This window comes from Strongylocentrotus purpuratus, unplaced genomic scaffold, assembly GCF_000002235.5.
Source record: "Strongylocentrotus purpuratus isolate Spur 01 unplaced genomic scaffold, Spur_5.0 spur5_scaffold_10, whole genome shotgun sequence".
Lineage (NCBI taxonomy): Eukaryota > Metazoa > Echinodermata > Echinoidea > Camarodonta > Strongylocentrotidae > Strongylocentrotus > Strongylocentrotus purpuratus.
In genome coordinates this window covers 13137509-13154168 of record NW_022145595.1, presented here as the reverse complement: position 1 = coordinate 13154168, position 16660 = coordinate 13137509, and the positions used below count along the sequence as shown (strand labels likewise).

Below are 16660 nucleotides of genomic sequence, written 5' to 3'. Positions count from 1 at the left end.
TTCACATTTTTACCCATAAATCATATATAATTTATATTCAAGCGTTATTTTTCACTACATATATTCGTTATAATAATAATACGACAACAAAGATGAAAGAGCCAGTTTATCCCTATGTTATCTCTTGTTTTGATAATTTGTATTTATGTATTATATTGTTTTTGTTGTTTTATTTCATTTCTAACCACAATTCAACTATTTTGACCCCAAAACAAACACATTAACTTGAAACAAGACCAAATAACCAATGTTTTCTCTTTTTTAAAAGAATAAATGGTATTTCCATATTATGTTAGGTACATAAATCACAAAAATGAGCGATTTTAATGTCGGATGAGCATAATTTTATACCTTATTTGTGACAGTGGCAGGACACAATTTGGTGTTGGGTCCAGGGGGCGGAGCCCCAGAAGCTCAGGAGTTTTGTACATTAAATCATTATTATTTTATACCTTATGTGTGACACAGGGGTCACGAATTGGCGTGGGGTCCAGGGGGTGGAGCCTCCGGAAGCTCAGGGGTTTTGGGCAATAAATAACGGTCAGATGAACATATTTTTATATCTATTTGTGACACTGGCAGGACACAAATTCTTCTTCCTCTTCTTTCTTTCCTTTTATCTTCTCTTTCCCTTTCCTTCTCTCTCTTATTTATTTTTTGGCGGGGGGGGGGGGGGGAGGGAGGAGGCAAGAGCCCTTCGCCCCCGTTTCCCTCTTTTCTTATTCTTTTTCCTCTTCTTTCTTTCTGTTTAGATTTTCTTTCCCTCTTCCTTCTCTCTCTCTCTCTCTTATTTATTTTTTTGGCGGGAGGGGGGGGGGGGGGAGGTAAGAGCCTTTCGCCCTTCCCCCGTTTCCATCTTTCCTTCTTCTTCTTTCTTTCCTTTTATATTGTCTTTCCCTTTCCCTTCCCTTCTCTCTCTCTCTCTCTCTCTCTCTCTCTTATTTATTTTTTGGCGGGGGGGGGGGGAGGGAGGAGGCAAGAGCCCTTCGCCCCGTTTCCCTCTTTTCTTATTCTTTTTCCTCTTCTTTCGTGTTGTTTAGATTTTCTTTCCCTCTTCCTTCTCTCTCTCTCTCTCTCTCTCTCTCTCTCTTATTGGCGGGAGGGGGGGGGGGAGGTAAGAGCCTTTCGCCCTTCCCCCGTTTCCATCTTTCCTTCTTCTTCTTCTTTCTTTCCTTTTTATTTTCTTTCCCTTTCCCTTTCCCTTCTCTCTCTCTCTCTCTCTCTCTCTCTCTCTCCTATTTATTTGTTGGCGGGGGGAGGAGGCAAGAGCCCTTCGCCCCCGTTTCCCTCTTTTCTTCTTCTTCTCTTCTTTCTTTCCTTTTATATTCTTTTTCCCTTTCCCTTCTCTCTCTCTCTCTCTCTTATTTATTTTTTGGCGGGGAGAGGCAAGAGCCCTTCCCCCCCCCCGTTTTCTTCTACTTCCTCTTCTTTCTTTCCTTTTATCTTCTCTTTCCCTTTCCCTTTCCCTTCTCTCTCTCTCTTATTAATTTTTTTGGCGGGGGGGGGGGGGGGGGTGAGGAGGAGGCAAGAGCCCTTCGCCCCTCCCTCCCGTTTCCCTCTTTTCTCCTTATTCCTCTTCTTTCTTTCCCTTTCCCTTCTCTCTCTCTCTCTGTCTCTTATTTATTTTTTTGGGGGGGAGGCAAGAGCCCTTCGCTCCCGTTTCCTTCTACTTCCTCTTCTTTCTTTCCTTTTATCTTCTCTTTCCCTTTCCCTTTTCTCTCTCGTATTTATTTTTTAGCGGAAGGGGGGGGGAGGAGGCAAGAGCCCCTCTTTTCTTCTTATTCTTCTTCCTTTCCTTTTTTATTCCCTTTCCCTTTCCCTTCTCTCTCTCTCTCTCTCTTTTATTTATTTTTTGGCTGGGGGAGGCAAAAGCCCTTCGCCCCCGTTTCCTTCTACTTCCTCTTCTTTCTTTCCTTTTATCTTCTCTTTCCCTTTCCCTTTTCTCTCTCGTTTTATTTTTTAGCGGAAAGGGGGGGGGGGGAGGAGGCAAGAGCCCCTCTTTTCTTCTTATTCTTCTTCCTTTCCTTTTTTATTCCCTTTCCCTTTCCCTTCTCTCTATCTCTCTCTCTTTATTTATTTTTTGGCGGGGGGAGGCAAGGGCCCTTCGCCCCCGTTTCCCTCTTTTCTTCTTCTTCTTCCTCTTCTTTCTTTCCTTTTATCTTCTCTTTCCCTTTCCCTTTCCCTTTCCCTTCTCTCTCTATCTCTTATTTATTTTTGGCGGGGGGGGGGGGGGAGGAGGCAAGAGCCCTTCGCCCTTCGCCCGTTTCCCTCTTTCCTTCTTATTCCTCTTCTTTCTTTCCCTTTCCCTTCTCTCTCTCTCTCTCTTATTTATTTTTGGCGGGGGGAGGGAGGAGGCAAGAGCCCTTCGCCCTTCCCCCGTTTCCCTCTTTCCTTCTTCCTCTTCTTTCTTTCCTTTTATATTTTCTTTCCCTTTCCCTTTCCCTTCTCTCTCTCTCTCTTATTTATTTTTTTGGCGGGGGGGGGGGGGGGGGTGAGGAGGAGGCAAGAGCCCTTCGCCCCTCCCTCCCGTTTCCCTCTTTTCTTCTTATTCTTCTTTCTTTCCTTTTATCTTCCCTTTCCCTTTCCCTTTTTTTCCTTCTCTCTGTCTCTCCCATCAACATAGTAATAACGAAAGAGACCACTCTGTAATCAAGACCATTCCATTTTACATTTTCGATATACTTAAATTGGCAACTATTACCTTCTGTCCCAGATCCGCATTTTAAACGACTGATGCGAAAGACTAGTCGACGCACCCTTTCGAGAAAAGCCCCCCCCCCCCCCCGCCTTTATCGAAAGGGTGTGTTAAAACGGTACTCCGCTCTCAACGCACCCTTTCGAGAAAAGCCCCCCCCCCCCCTCTTTTATCGAATGGGTGCGTTGAGCACACCACACCACGCCGCACCGCACCGCACCCTTTCGATGAAAGCCCTTTGAGTACGAGGCCAACATACAACTATGAAAAATGCACCGTGAACTCTAAATAACCTTTTCGTTAACAATCGTGACGTCACGTAGTACTAGCGCTGAGCTGGATGTGGAGTTGTGCATTTTATTGCATTGTCTGTGGATACGGCTTCTTGTTATTTCACGTTATCAAAGAATCGTAAAAAATGTCTGAAAGGCTAAAGGAAATAAGGGAACGTTCCTACCAACGAAGGAAAATCCTTGCACAGCAGGTGAGTTTGAAAATGAATTTATTTCCTTGCCGGAGTAATACGAATCAAGGGAAATCAGTTTGATAACCAACGCTGTTTTAAACATGTGGGACAATGCTAATTGCAACAATAACTATGAGAATTTATTATTCACCGTTAACATATAACATCTAGGGTCTATTTATATTTCATTCATTAGCTGGGAGTCAAAGATGCAGACAACCTTGCCTCAGTTCTAAACAGCAAAGAAGATAATGAAGAATTTACACAACTTACACAAGCCGGATGCACCATGTGCACAGGAAGTTCAATGTAAGTTAGTAGTAACTGTTAGACCCCTACTTAGACAGAAATAACCATCTGATTTGGGTCATTTCTTTAATAAAACTGACATTTGTTGACATTCCCCAATACAGATGGTATCCCAGAGATCTCGTACGGTGGGGGTAATTTAGAGCCACAGCGGAACATCTTTTCGTTCCCGACATTTCTCCCCCGATTTTCTTTATTTACTAAATCTATAGTATAGAACTAGTCTATAGTATAGACTCTAACTTTGTTAGATCTAAGTTAGATCTAGACCTCTAGATCTAATTTTCTGATTTCTAAATCAGATGTAAATTAGGTTGGTATGTCATTTGTCCTAATTACAGTTATCAAAATTTGATAACTTAATATTAAATACATAATTTACGGACTTACTTATTATGAGTTATCCAATTTTATCTCAGAACCGCGAAGCATTAGGTTCATGCATTCGAGCTATTACCCGGCGGCCGATATATTTCCGGTTCAACCTACCAAAACATAGCCAATGGCCAATGGCTAATCAGAGCACTAGTTTCGTGGGAGTTCGTTGGTCAAGCCGGGCTGACTCGTACGTAGCTACGGTAGCTATTGGACGTTCGAAAAGAAAAAATGAATATTCATCAACTAAAACAAAGATGGATAATGTTGACGACGAGACTTTCTCGGATTAATCATTAATTTAGGATCTAAATGAGCAAGCTATCGTAAGTCAAATAAGCTATATATATGTTATTTTTAATTTTTATCATAATTGCAGCAGTTATGAGGATGTAAAGAGTGAAAATCTCGTTGAATATATCTCATTCATCGCAGTCCGGTCGAGCCGAACCATTTGTTCCGTACAGTCCCGATAGGCCATACTTCAGTCTCTCTAATCGGAGGTCTAGTGGAGCCAGACGTAGTCTCAGTGGAACAACCGACAATTAGAGAGACTGAAGTTTTCGGTCTAACCCCTACTAAGCTATTTCATCTTTATTTGCGATGCTAAAGTCAAAGCATTAACTAAATCATCATTTAAAATTTAAAGCTTATCAACACTCGTGTGGCTAGGAGGGATTAGACCACACAGCGAGGTTACTGACAGGTGGCTATCTCATCAACTCAGCTCTCAAATAACATAAGAAATAGAGGATCATGGGGGACCAACAGGCACCGATTGGGGAAGTTTTCTATATAGAGGGAGCAAGTAGCTACAAGTAGGACAGTGGGGCTTTAAGTATTCCAAGGTGTTCTCATTCTTATGTAAAAAGAGTTCTTACATTTCTCAGTGATAGACCTTGGATTAATATCAACACTGGGACCTCTGGTTGGCCCATGCACCTGGCCAAAGTCTACCTCTTGTCTTGGTCAGTGGTCACATCAAAATAATTTGTACATTTCTAAGATATCTCCTCGTGCACGACGATATGTGAGTGTTGATAGACCTATGTTTCATTCCAACGATATCATCCAAAGCATCATAACCAGTTTGTTATTGCCTCTTTTTATCCGTGTTTGTACAGATGCCATCATGAATTGTTCTCCCATGCATCAATTAATTTGCAGTTTTTTAAACAAACATGGCTAAATTACCTTCAACACTTAGAATAAGACTCTTTGACTAAAGATAAACTTTAGTACTGGTAATGCGATTGCATTGTGAAAGAAAAGGTGTGGTAAGGATCAGAAACAGTTGATCATGTAGCATGTAAGTATTGGTGTGCACTGCAAGGTTCTGGAGTCATCAAAATCATAATAAATTGATTCTGTGAGAATTAATTTTACCACAACTGGAGTTTATCTTTAAAGGATGAAATTGTTTTCTGAATTACTACCTAGAATTTATTTCTCGACAGAGTTACATACTTAATGCACTTAGAAATCATATGAAGATCAAATGAAAATCCGTAATGTTTAACGCATTCCTGAGGGTCTTTTCCTTTTAAAGGGACCTATAATTGTCATTTTCTATTCATTATTTTTTTTCCCTTACAACTTTTGCTTGTGAAATCATGATTTTATTGTAGCTCTGACAGGGCTAGTGGGTCTGCTCCACCGATTAAACGAAGGGCCATCGGTGAAGGTGAAGAACCTTCTTCTAGTCTGGATAGGAGAAAATCAACAGAGGTAAGAACTGTTTCTTTTATTGTACAACAAGACTTACATACTGTACATGCAATTGTGAGGCTAATTAAGGGTTTTAAAAGTTAATATTTTTTTTTTTAGTTGCTGGCATAATAATAATCATAATAATCTTTTAGTCCACTCCAAATTTTATTAAACTGAAATGAAAATTCTTTTTGCCCAATTGATTGTGAGCCCGGCAGCCACTGAGCAGCGCCAGATCGACGTTGCTCTATCCCTTATTGTTAACGCCAAACAAGGTAGCAGCAACTCCCATTTTTTAACGTCTTTTGGTATGACGCGGCCGGGGATCTAACCCACGACCTCCCAGTTGTGAGGCGGACGCTCCACTGACTGAGCCAACACTCCGGTCCGAAAAAATAATGAAGGTCTCCCGTGCCGGGAATCGAACCCGGGCCGCATGGGTGAATACCACGAATCCTAACCACTAGACCACACGGGATTGCCATGGCATTAAGCCCAATGTAGTCAAAGAAGCAGTGTGTGCATTTATTTGGCATATATTGATATTTTTTTTATTGCACTGAATCAAAAGTTATTGAGCCAATTTAGTAAAGTAAGTAAGTAAGTAAAGTTTATTTAACCATAAAATGAAACATGTACAAACAAATGAGTAACATAGTAAACATAATATGGTAAAAGACACCCTTAGAAGCAAATTGCTTGTGGTGGGGCCTTAAAAAGAAAAAACAAACTACACATAAATTATACAGTTTAAAAACTTTAAAATAACATGATACAAACACACATGCATGCTCACACATATACATACACACATTCAAAATATCCTCCTCTGCTCAAACTTGTTTACATAAATCATTAAATAATAACTGTGTACATCGTACTTTCGAGATAGAGTTGTACTTTCCTTAATATCATTACTCAACTTATTCCATTCCTTAATACCATTTAAATAGAAAGAATTTTTTGCATTTTTCGTACAAACTTTAAATAAATGTAAATCATTTTTCTGAGGAGTAGAATACGAGTGAATATCACTATTAATAACAAAGTTTATATTAGGAATTTCTGGCAATAGGCGATTTTGAAATTTAAACATAAATATGCGAGTATTAAACTGAATCAATTCAAAAATTGGGACTACGTGTGTTTTAATTTACAAATGTGGAATGATTATCCCCCCCCCCTCCCTGCACCCCTTTGCTTGGTATGGCTACCCAACCTGTTAAGCAGGAGCAAGAGCCCTCTCCATGTTTTAGTTTCCCTTGAACAGTTCTTCTTATTAAAAAGTGTCGAAGAAAATTGTTCATAAACACCACCTGCCTCTCAGGATCGCTTTTCTTTGCTCACGTGAACGGCCTTTATACAGTGCATCCCAGAAAAACAAAACCAAGATTTACTTTTATCATAACTTAATCACAATTATAATTGACAAATGACACATACTTCTAAAGCTTAGTACCTCCTCTTTCATTTGATGCCACTCATATGATGCATATTGCACGCATCGGCGATTAAAAAAAGGGTCCCAAAAAGTCATTCAACGAATGGTATCTGAATTTCAAGAGAAAATCACATTTCTAGAGAGATCATTTCCTGCTCTTTTATATGACACCTCAATCAGGAAAAATGAGCTATGAATAACAAAGTAGAAGTAATGCTTGTGTTTCCATAGTTTTATTAAACAAATCCGTTCCACTGGCTGTCTGCCCTAACAACAAAGAAGACAAAAGAATTCATGCATGGTTGATCGCCGAAACAGAGTTTGTTGTTTGTTGCTACGGCAGAAAGCCAGTGAAAACGAATTTGTTTTAATGATTTTTTTTTCGGGAACGCACTGTATAACCAGTTTCATTACAGCAAGTTTTAAACAAAGATTACCTGTACAATGATCATGATAACTTGCTATCTTTGTTTCCTTAAGATTTCTTTTAATTGTTTTGTTTGTCCCCTCAGGATGGAGAAGAAGCTGGAGATAAGGTTTACGAGGACTCCTCCACCTTTCTCAAGGTAATCGTATAATGTTACAAATTGTAACTATTGTTTATCATATGCATATTCATGATTATGTAAATGTATGCGCATATGGATTTGTGAAATTGTAGCATGGGAGATCCAATGAACTGTCACGGGTAAAACTTAGTTGTTTTTTTGTTAATATTTTGCTTTTTCTAGTAATTGTGTGTTGTGTGAGGTGAGAGGGATAATAAAAAACAAACATGTAGAACCCTCTCGTTGTAATAATAATAACATTAAATGGCCCTGAGTTGAGTAAAAGGGTATACCACACAACCTGACAAGTGAAATATTCTCAAAGCAATTTGTAATATACCCGTGCCTCCCATGATAGAAAAGCCATTCAATACTATAATTGTTATGTGTACAAAACCCGTATGTTTTCATATTGACTTGAGGGGAAATTATATTTTTGTCCTTACTAAAGGATTTTGCAAGGGTCGTGCCCATACATTCATTGTTTTAGCCTTTTCCCTATTTAAACAGGTATTCACCTTTTTTTTACACATTTGCACAACTCAGACCGTGAGATACTGAAACAAGATTGCATAATCATCTGGATACATTTTTGGAAACCATGAGATGTAATTTTGAAATTGGACAGTCACCCGGGTTCTCATGTGCAAAGCATACCTGTAAGATAAAATGATTTTTTCAAAATATGCTGTAATGTTGTAATGCACATTACCTACAAATACAAATACAGTTACATCAGGGAGTGTTTCACAAAGATCCTAAGTTGAACTTATCTTTAAGTTGGACTTTACAATTATGGAAAGCTGATAGTATCTTTGAAAATATTTTGTAAAAGTTATTTTAAAAGTTATAAAATCTTTCATATTTGTTATCATCAAGGAGGTTTTAGGTTCTGGATGTGGAATTTATGAAAAGTCTAAAATACTTCAATTTCTGCTTTTGAATATATTTCATTTTAAGGCTACAAATGGCTCTCCATAATTTGTAAGTCAACTTAGAGTTAAGTTTGACTTATGATCTTTGTGAAACACCCCCCTGCTTTCAGAGTAAGTCATCTGAAGGTGCTGAGCCACCCATCACTCAGTCTCACCCTTTAATACATCAAGGCAAGCAGTTGTCAATATTCTATTCAAAGCCATGAATCATTTCACTTTCTGAAGGAAAGTGAGCTGATTCTCACTTTGAGTTTAGGGCCCTGTCTCACAAAGAGTTGCGATTGATTGATCCAAATCAATCGCAAGTCCTCTAATCAATCACAAGTTTGCAATCTCTTATCTCTTATGTACATGTACATAGTTGTGATTGATTTCAACTCTTTGTAATACAGGGCCCAGATCTTTGGATACTACTAATACTTGTAGTTGACAATCACAAAGTGCTGGTTTTATTGCTGTTGTTTTTATTGCTCATCAGGAATGAAAGATGTTTTTGTTTGTATTTTAACAGGGTACTCAAAGTGCAAACCCTCACAATGATTACTGCCAACATTTTGTGGACACAGGTCAAAGGCCACAGAACTTTATCAGAGATGTTGGTAAGTTGAACTATGAACTATGTATCAAGCAACATATAAATCTAGATTTATTGTGATGAGGCCTAAAATAAAAGATGTTGTATTGCCCTTGCGAAAGAACCAAAAATCTTGAAATCTATGGTCGGCTTTTTTTTTTTTTTCCATTTTGGACATTCTAGCCTATTTGGACAGGGGGGAAAAAGCATGAGGTTTGTTTTGGAACTTTGTATGGTATTGTATTCATGGGCTCTGTTCTGTATTGTTTTGTTTTGTATTTTTACACCAAGGGATATGTCAAATCACTGCTTTTTTTATTTATTTTTTTACTCAGAGGGAACAACAAATATATAGAGGATCGAATAAAATCTGACATTTTTTCCTCAAAAATATCTCAGGCCAATTGGCAAATTCAGGCAAACTATGGTTTGATTCTTGACGTGAATCAGAACTTGTAATAAAAGCAACAAAAAGAACAATGTCAAAAAACTAATGAACTTGACTAACATTGGTTTAAACTTCAGAAATTATAATGTGCTGTCTGTTTAGAAAAAAATATTTCTAATCGTAAAAGCAATGGCTTTCTGAAATACTGCATAAGTCTTTTTTTTAGTACTGTTGCTTGCATTAAGTACAGTTTTTCTATTTTCATAGAAGTTTAGTATGAAATTGTAGAAGTCTGAGACTTATATTTCAATGAAAAAAAAATCAAGATAGAGTGGCAATTTTATTCCAGTTAATGAGAATTCATTTGTAACATCTATGTATTTTTCTTCCCCTAGGCCTAGCTGATTGTTTTGAGAGTACCATAAGTTAAAAGAACTGATCAGTTGAAAGAACTGATTACGGTTTTTCTATTTTATAGAAGTCTGAGATTCAAATAAAAAGCTTTTCAAGATTATTCTGTTTAATGAGAATTTGTTTGACTTTGTAACATATATGTATTTTTCTTCCCCTAGGCTTAGCTGATCGTTTTGAAGAGTACCCTAAGTTGAAAGAACTGATCAGGCTCAAAGATGAATTGATATCACAGAGGAACATTCCTCCTATGTGAGTAATGTACCTCTCCTGATGGTTGTTTGGCACATATTCTCGTGACGATTGCTCGCTCGCCAATATCCTTCAAATTCTTATCTTCAACTCTGCAACATGTACTTTAAAATGACTCGGTAACATTGTTGAAGTGAAGGTTGATGAAAAAACCGCGTAATTTTTGTATGAAATATTACGTATTATATTCCTTCTATTGTACTACCCTCTAACATGCAAAAAATCCTGAAAAAAATTCTCAAACCACAAAGATATTTATGGTTTTCTTTGAAGGTGCCACTGTGCGACATCCTCTAACAGTTCATTCTCCCAACCATTTTTGTACTTTCCCGACTGTTTTTTCATGAAAATAAGGCATAAAAGAGGCTTTAAAAAAATCTTTCAACACTTACTGTCTGGAATTGTATATAGAGCCAATTCATTGCTTTGTGATGATTTTTATTCGCCTAAAATGAAATAAACGGTAAATTGTAATAATATAGTTGGGAGAATTGAGGAATTGATCAGATCAGTCTTTCCCAATTTGTATCACTAATAATGGTCTGTTTTCACTCAAACTTTCAGATTATCTTTAATAGTACATCTAGCATTGAAGTCTACCTAAGCACCATTTTCTCTCGTCTGAACAATGTTACTAAGTCCCTGTAAAGTCACAAATGATATTTAACTGCAATAACATTTTGAAGACAAAACTTGTTAAAGAAAATCACTAGAACAGTAGAACTTAGAAGTGGTCCCCTTGCTGCAAGCTCTTCTTTAACCTCAAACGTTTTTGTTGTTGAATCAGGTACTTGCAGTGTGACTTGGAGAACTATGAGCTTTCAGAGATGGACAATATCTTTGACTGCATCCATGTAGCGCCGCCGTTGGAAGAGTACAGACATCGGCCAGGGGTAATCACCAATCAGAAGTTCTGGAGCTGGGATGATGTGAGTGAAATTTGCTTTCAATAGCCAATCAGGCGCTACGTTACAGGAAGTCGTGATGAAAGGATGATCTTGATTGGCTGATGCCAGAAAGTTGTAATCAATCTTGCCATCATTAGCCAATAAAACCTTGTTTGCATTTGTTGTGGTTAACTACCAGACCAAAATGAGCAGAGTTTTCACCCCCTTTCTGTATCTTATCATACAGGGATGCCAACTTTCAGGCAATAGCCTGAATTCAGGCCCTGGCGAGTTATTTTTAGACCATAGTTTAGGCTTTTTTGTGTACAAAGTAGCTCATTCTAGTTGATTTTCAGGCCCTCTGATCAATTTTATCTGGCATCCCTGATTATAACATACATATACATTTGTATGCATTGATAAGACGTTTGTGGCAATCACTCTGCCAAATTGTTGTTCATTCACATGTTTTGCACACAGTTACACACAAACAAAAACACTAAAAACCCACTGCGTTATATGTGAACAAACCTGAGTATAAACGTGTCTATGATAAACAATTGAAACCTTGATCCTGATTGGCCGATGCTTAGGAGTTGCAATTCATCTCTATATCATTGTCTGAATCAGGATCTTCCTGTTAACCAGTAACAGTTGATTGGCTAGTGTTTGAAAGCTGCCGTTTTATTTGTGAACCTAATCGTGACTTCTGGTAATGAATCAGATTTTAAAAAATACTAAATCCAGTAAAAATTTCCTCTGAATGATGGTCAAATTTTCAGACATGTTCATAAATATAATCTGCCAAATCAAATTCATAAAAGCTGAGTAAGGAGTAATGAGAAGGCATGATGTCTCAGTGGTACGGCAGAGGTCTCAAACCAAGGGGTCCTGATTTTGAAACAGAGTCAATGCAATTGTGTGCTTGGTAAGGCTTTAATCCTCATTTCCAAGTCCCTCGGAGAGGACTTAAAGCCGTTGGTTCCCTTGTTGCATACTTACAAGCATATAAATGCTTTCTTAGCAGTAAGATAAAACAATATTCGCCCATCAATCACTCATCAGTAAAGAAAAATCAGGAAGATTGTCCTCTCAAGACTACAGTATAATAAGTTTGCCTTTGACAAATTATTGTATTTGACTACCTGTGGTTTCAGCAAGTCTTTCAGATTTTGTTTAGAAATTACTGATGAATAAAAGAATCTGTAATCTATTAAGGATTGTTTTATTCAATACACAATCATCAGTTTAGATTAATTCTTTTGACATTTTTTTTCCAAAATTGTAAATGTGCTTGTATGTCTTTCTTTGAATACCACAGATAATGAGATTAGATATACCATCCATATCATCATTCCGTTCCTTCATCTTCCTCTGGGTGGGTTCTTCAGATGGTTTAGCGAGAGGTAGAGAGGTAAGTTTGAAAATTGTAATAATAATGATGATGACGATGATGAAGATGGTGATGATGACGATGATGAAGATGGTGATGATGATGATGACGACGATGACGATGATGATGATGGTGGTGGTGGTGGTGGTGGTGGTGGTGGTGGTGGTGGTGATGACGATGACGACGATGATGATGATAATAGTTATAATAATAATAATAAATTATTTATATAGCGCATTTTGCATCTACATGTTCAAATGCGCTTTACAATATTGTTATTATCAGAAGTGGGGAGTTTTGAATTATTTTTTTGTTGAATAAATTTTAATAGAGGTGATGACATCGCATACCACAAAGCTCATGGAGATGTGCAGTATGGTAGGGGTGATTGCCATGTAAGAAGCACTTGTCTAAGGAGTTTTATTTGAACTTGCCAGATTTGTGATGCTGCACTATACTGGTGATAATGATAATAATCTGGATTTATGAATTGCTAAATACTAGTTTTCTTTAAACCTTTCACAGCAATTATTTCACATTTTGTGGTTTGGCTCAATCATTTTTATTGTTAGCCTTAAAAATTTACCAGATAAACTTGTAGAAAGGGCAGTATTTCTTCACACACTGCATCCATTTTTGTTTTGTGACTATAATGTATTTGATGCTAGGAATTTCAAAAAGAAATTTTAATCATTGTTTTCAATCAAAGCTTACCAAAGTGTTTGTTATTTTTTTTTATTAATGGACATAGTGGTGGCAAAGGTTCTTTATTGTTTCTAATTGCTAAGCTTGTCTAATTTTCTGTTTTAATGATGGACATATTTACTCGAATATCTTCCTTTCAGTGTTTGAAAGAATGGGGCTTCAGGAGATCGGAGGACATCTGCTGGATCAAGACAAACTGCAAGAATCCCGGCAACATTAGTCTGGAACCTGGTGCTATCCTGCAAAGAACCAAAGTAAGAACAAATCCAATTCTTTCTCAGTAATTCACAGTAATAATCATGTTAAAATAGGTATAAAAACCTTTTGCTACCCACCCCCCCCCCCTCCAACCTCCAAAAAGAGACAAAATCTCTTCTTGGCTTAGGATACAAGTAGTCTACCGTGTGAGTCACAAAAAAGTTTACACCTAGAAAATTGCTAATTATTTTAATAATCATCTATGAACAGTAAAATATTTACTTATACATCTTATAATTATACATCTTATGTAAAAGTGTTTTATCCCAAATAATTTGGTAGCATTTTTGTGTGGTATGTGTTCACGCTTGGATGAACAGGAGACATTGTTTGCGAGAGTGCAAAAATCGACTTGCGCTAAGGTGAGGGTGAGGCCTACAGTATGTTTTGTGTTGGGATAAGCGGAGTGAGAGAATGAATTGAATGTATCAAATGAAATGCATTGCATATGATTTTTGCAGAAGCAAAGTCACACATGCAAACACACGGGCACAAATGTTCGTTGATATTTGATATTCGATATGTGATATGTGTGGCATAATTAATTTTGTAAGGGATGTTATTTGGATCTGCAAAGACGGAATCAATACCCAAATCCCAATTGTTTTATTCAAACATCACATAAGCAACTTTGGTCCAAGTCGATTTTTGCACTCGCAAACAATGACTCCTGTTCATCCAAGCGTGAACATATACCACACAGAATGATATTGAATGATTCGGGATAAAACACTCTTTCATGAGATGTATGATAATTTACTTTTCATAGATGATTTTCAAAATAATTAGCAATATTCTAGGTGTAAACTTTTTTTTTACTCACACTGTAATGGGGGTTTGCTCAAAAGTTACGATTGATTGCAACTCAACTCAACGCCCCACTATTCTCCTGAATTTCCTAGGATTTTGTTAGGACTAAAGTGGCTAATGTTTGCAATTACTGTATAGATACCAAGGAATGGAGTAGATTTCATGTTTTGTTCTTCTCTTAGGAGCACTGTTTGATGGGAATCAAGGGGACCGTGCGTCGGTCAACTGACGGTGATTTCATCCACGCCAACATCGATCTGGACGTCATTATTACGGAGGAACCGGAGACGGGAAGCCTGGAGAAACCGGAAGAAATCTTCCACCTCATCGAACACTTCTGCCTCGGGAGGAGACGACTCAACATCTTCGGCAACGACCAGACCATCAGACCCGGTTCGTAGCTTCAACACTTTACTTGCCTTCTTTGCCTCTCTGCATGGTTGCTTGTTTGCCACACATGGAATTTGCATAAAACAATAGGCACCACTTAACGGAAGAATTGCTCTGTTATTATGTTTGCAAATTTTCAGGTTTCTATGAGACCCATCAGACCCGGTTCGTAACTTCAACACTTCACTTGCTTTCTTTGCCTCTCTGCAAGGTCACTCATTTACCACACATGCAATTTTGCACAAAACAATAGGCACCACTTGACGGAAGGATTGATTTATGCAACACGATGGCTTTGCAATGTGACTCATTTCTAATCTAAATTAGCTCAATGACAACCCTTTTAACATGGGTATTGTAGATTAATCTTGCACTGAAAATGGTTAAATAATCTTGAAGCCTGTGTTACATCTGTCCCATGATGAATACAATATGCCACAGGGAAATTGTTTGTGTGGCATATAAAAATTTAATAGACCTAGGCTTGTGGTCATTTCAAATTCATTCTTGAAAGGGGATGCCGTTATACCAGTGTCTTGTAGACAAACACCAAAATGTCTCATAATCTGAATGACAAGTTACTACGTGTACCTATATATTCACTTAAATATGTGTAAAAAGTCCCCACTCCAAAAGCGTTAAGAGACATCATAAATGTATAAATCGTTTCATAAACCCAGAATATTATTATCATTATTGTAATGTGGTATGTGCCATACAAGAATGTATAATTAAACCATCCCTTCATTTCTACATTCCAGGCTGGCTGACGATAGGTCCTCAGCTCACCAACAGCAATTTCAACAAGGACACCTTCAAGGGCTATTTCAACAAGAACTCTGAAGACTACCTGACTGGATGCCCTGATGAGATCGAGAGACTACGCCCCAAGTCCCCCGTCAACAAGAATCCTGGTGGGAGAGGGGGAAGGGGCAGAGGGGATCGAGGAGGGAGAGGTGGTCGGGGTGGGTTCGGTGGAAGGGGCGGAGGGGATCGAGGAGGGAGAGGGGGGCGGGGAGGGTTTGGTGGAAGGGGCAGGGGAGAACATAGAGGTGGCTTTGGACAAAGAGGAGGGTTCTGATAGGGGATCGAGGAGGGGATCGAGGAGGGAGAGGGGGGCGGGGAGGGTTTGGTGGAAGGGGCAGGGGAGAACATAGAGGTGGCTTTGGACAAAGAGGAGGGTTCTGATAGGGGATCGAGGAGGGGATCGAGGAGGGAGAGGGGGGCGGGGAGGGTTTGGTGGAAGGGGCAGGGGAGAACATAGAGGTGGCTTTGGACAAAGAGGAGGGTTCTGATAGGGGATCGAGGAGGGGATCGAGGAGGGAGAGGGGGGCGGGGAGGGTTTGGTGGAAGGGGCAGGGGAGAACATAGAGGTGGCTTTGGACAAAGAGGAGGGTTCTGATAGGGGATCGAGGAGGGGATCGAGGAGGGAAAGGGGGGCGGGGAGGGTTTGGTGGAAGGGGCAGGGGAGAACATAGAGGTGGCTTTGGACAAAGAGGAGGGTTCTGATAGGGGATCGAGGGGGATCGAGGAGGGAGAGGGGGGCGGGGAGGGTTTGGTGGAAGGGGCAGGGGAGAACATAGAGGTGGCTTTGGACAAAGAGGAGGGTTCTGATAGGGGATCGAGGAGGGGATCGAGGAGGGAGAGGGGGGCGGGAGGGTTTGGTGGAAGGGGCAGGGGAGAACATAGAGGTGGCTTTGGACAAAGAGGAGGGTTCTGATAGGGGATCGAGGAGGGTATGGTTGAAGGGGCGGAGGGGACCGAGGAGGGAGAGGTGGTCAGGGAGGGTTCAGTGAAAGGGGCAAGGGATTTAATTTGTCATAGATTTGTGACAGTTGTTATTGATAACAAGTTTTTATGAAAAAGGGCCCAGAACTACAAACATTCATTGCTTTACTTTTGCTTGACATGGATCGATATGGAATTCTTGCTGCTGTAAGCTATAATAAAATTATGTGGTATACCTTTTTATTATATTTTAGTGAGAATTTTTTAAAATTCTTGCATGTAAAGAGGTTTTAAGATCAAAATGATTAAGGTAACTGAACTTTTTTACAAAAGTACTTTTGTATATTTTGTCTATTCTTCTGAATATGTTTATTTTTAACAATAT

General features: G+C 38.9%; 1 protein-coding gene and 1 non-coding gene across 2 annotated transcripts; one reads left to right on the top strand and one right to left on the bottom strand.

Annotated features, from left to right (window-relative positions):
- The first annotated feature begins 3007 nt into the window (after positions 1-3007).
- On the top strand, positions 3008-16070 carry LOC579669 (N6-adenosine-methyltransferase non-catalytic subunit). The gene is made up of 11 exons (XM_030979555.1): positions 3008-3179; positions 3358-3470; positions 5474-5573; positions 7509-7562; positions 8991-9078; positions 10014-10104; positions 10892-11033; positions 12313-12405; positions 13230-13343; positions 14340-14550; positions 15309-16070. The coding sequence occupies exons 1-11, from the start codon at positions 3114-3116 to the stop codon at positions 15626-15628; spliced, it is 1392 nt and encodes a 463-aa protein (XP_030835415.1). The 5' UTR covers positions 3008-3113; the 3' UTR covers positions 15629-16070.
- On the bottom strand, positions 5962-6033 carry TRNAE-UUC. The gene has a single exon. It is a non-coding gene; the product is annotated as a tRNA-Glu (tRNA).
- Positions 16071-16660: the final 590 nt, after the last annotated feature.

Bases quoted from the DNA above. Each gene is read 5' to 3' on its own strand.
- LOC579669 (XM_030979555.1), top strand. From the start codon at position 3,114: ATGTCTGAAAGGCTAAAGGAAATAAGGGAACGTTCCTACCAACGAAGG. The intron at 11,034-12,312 runs GTGAGTGAAATT...TGAATACCACAG, and splicing joins AGTTCTGGAGCTGGGATGAT to ATAATGAGATTAGATATACC. The intron at 12,406-13,229 runs GTAAGTTTGAAA...TCTTCCTTTCAG, and splicing joins GTTTAGCGAGAGGTAGAGAG to TGTTTGAAAGAATGGGGCTT.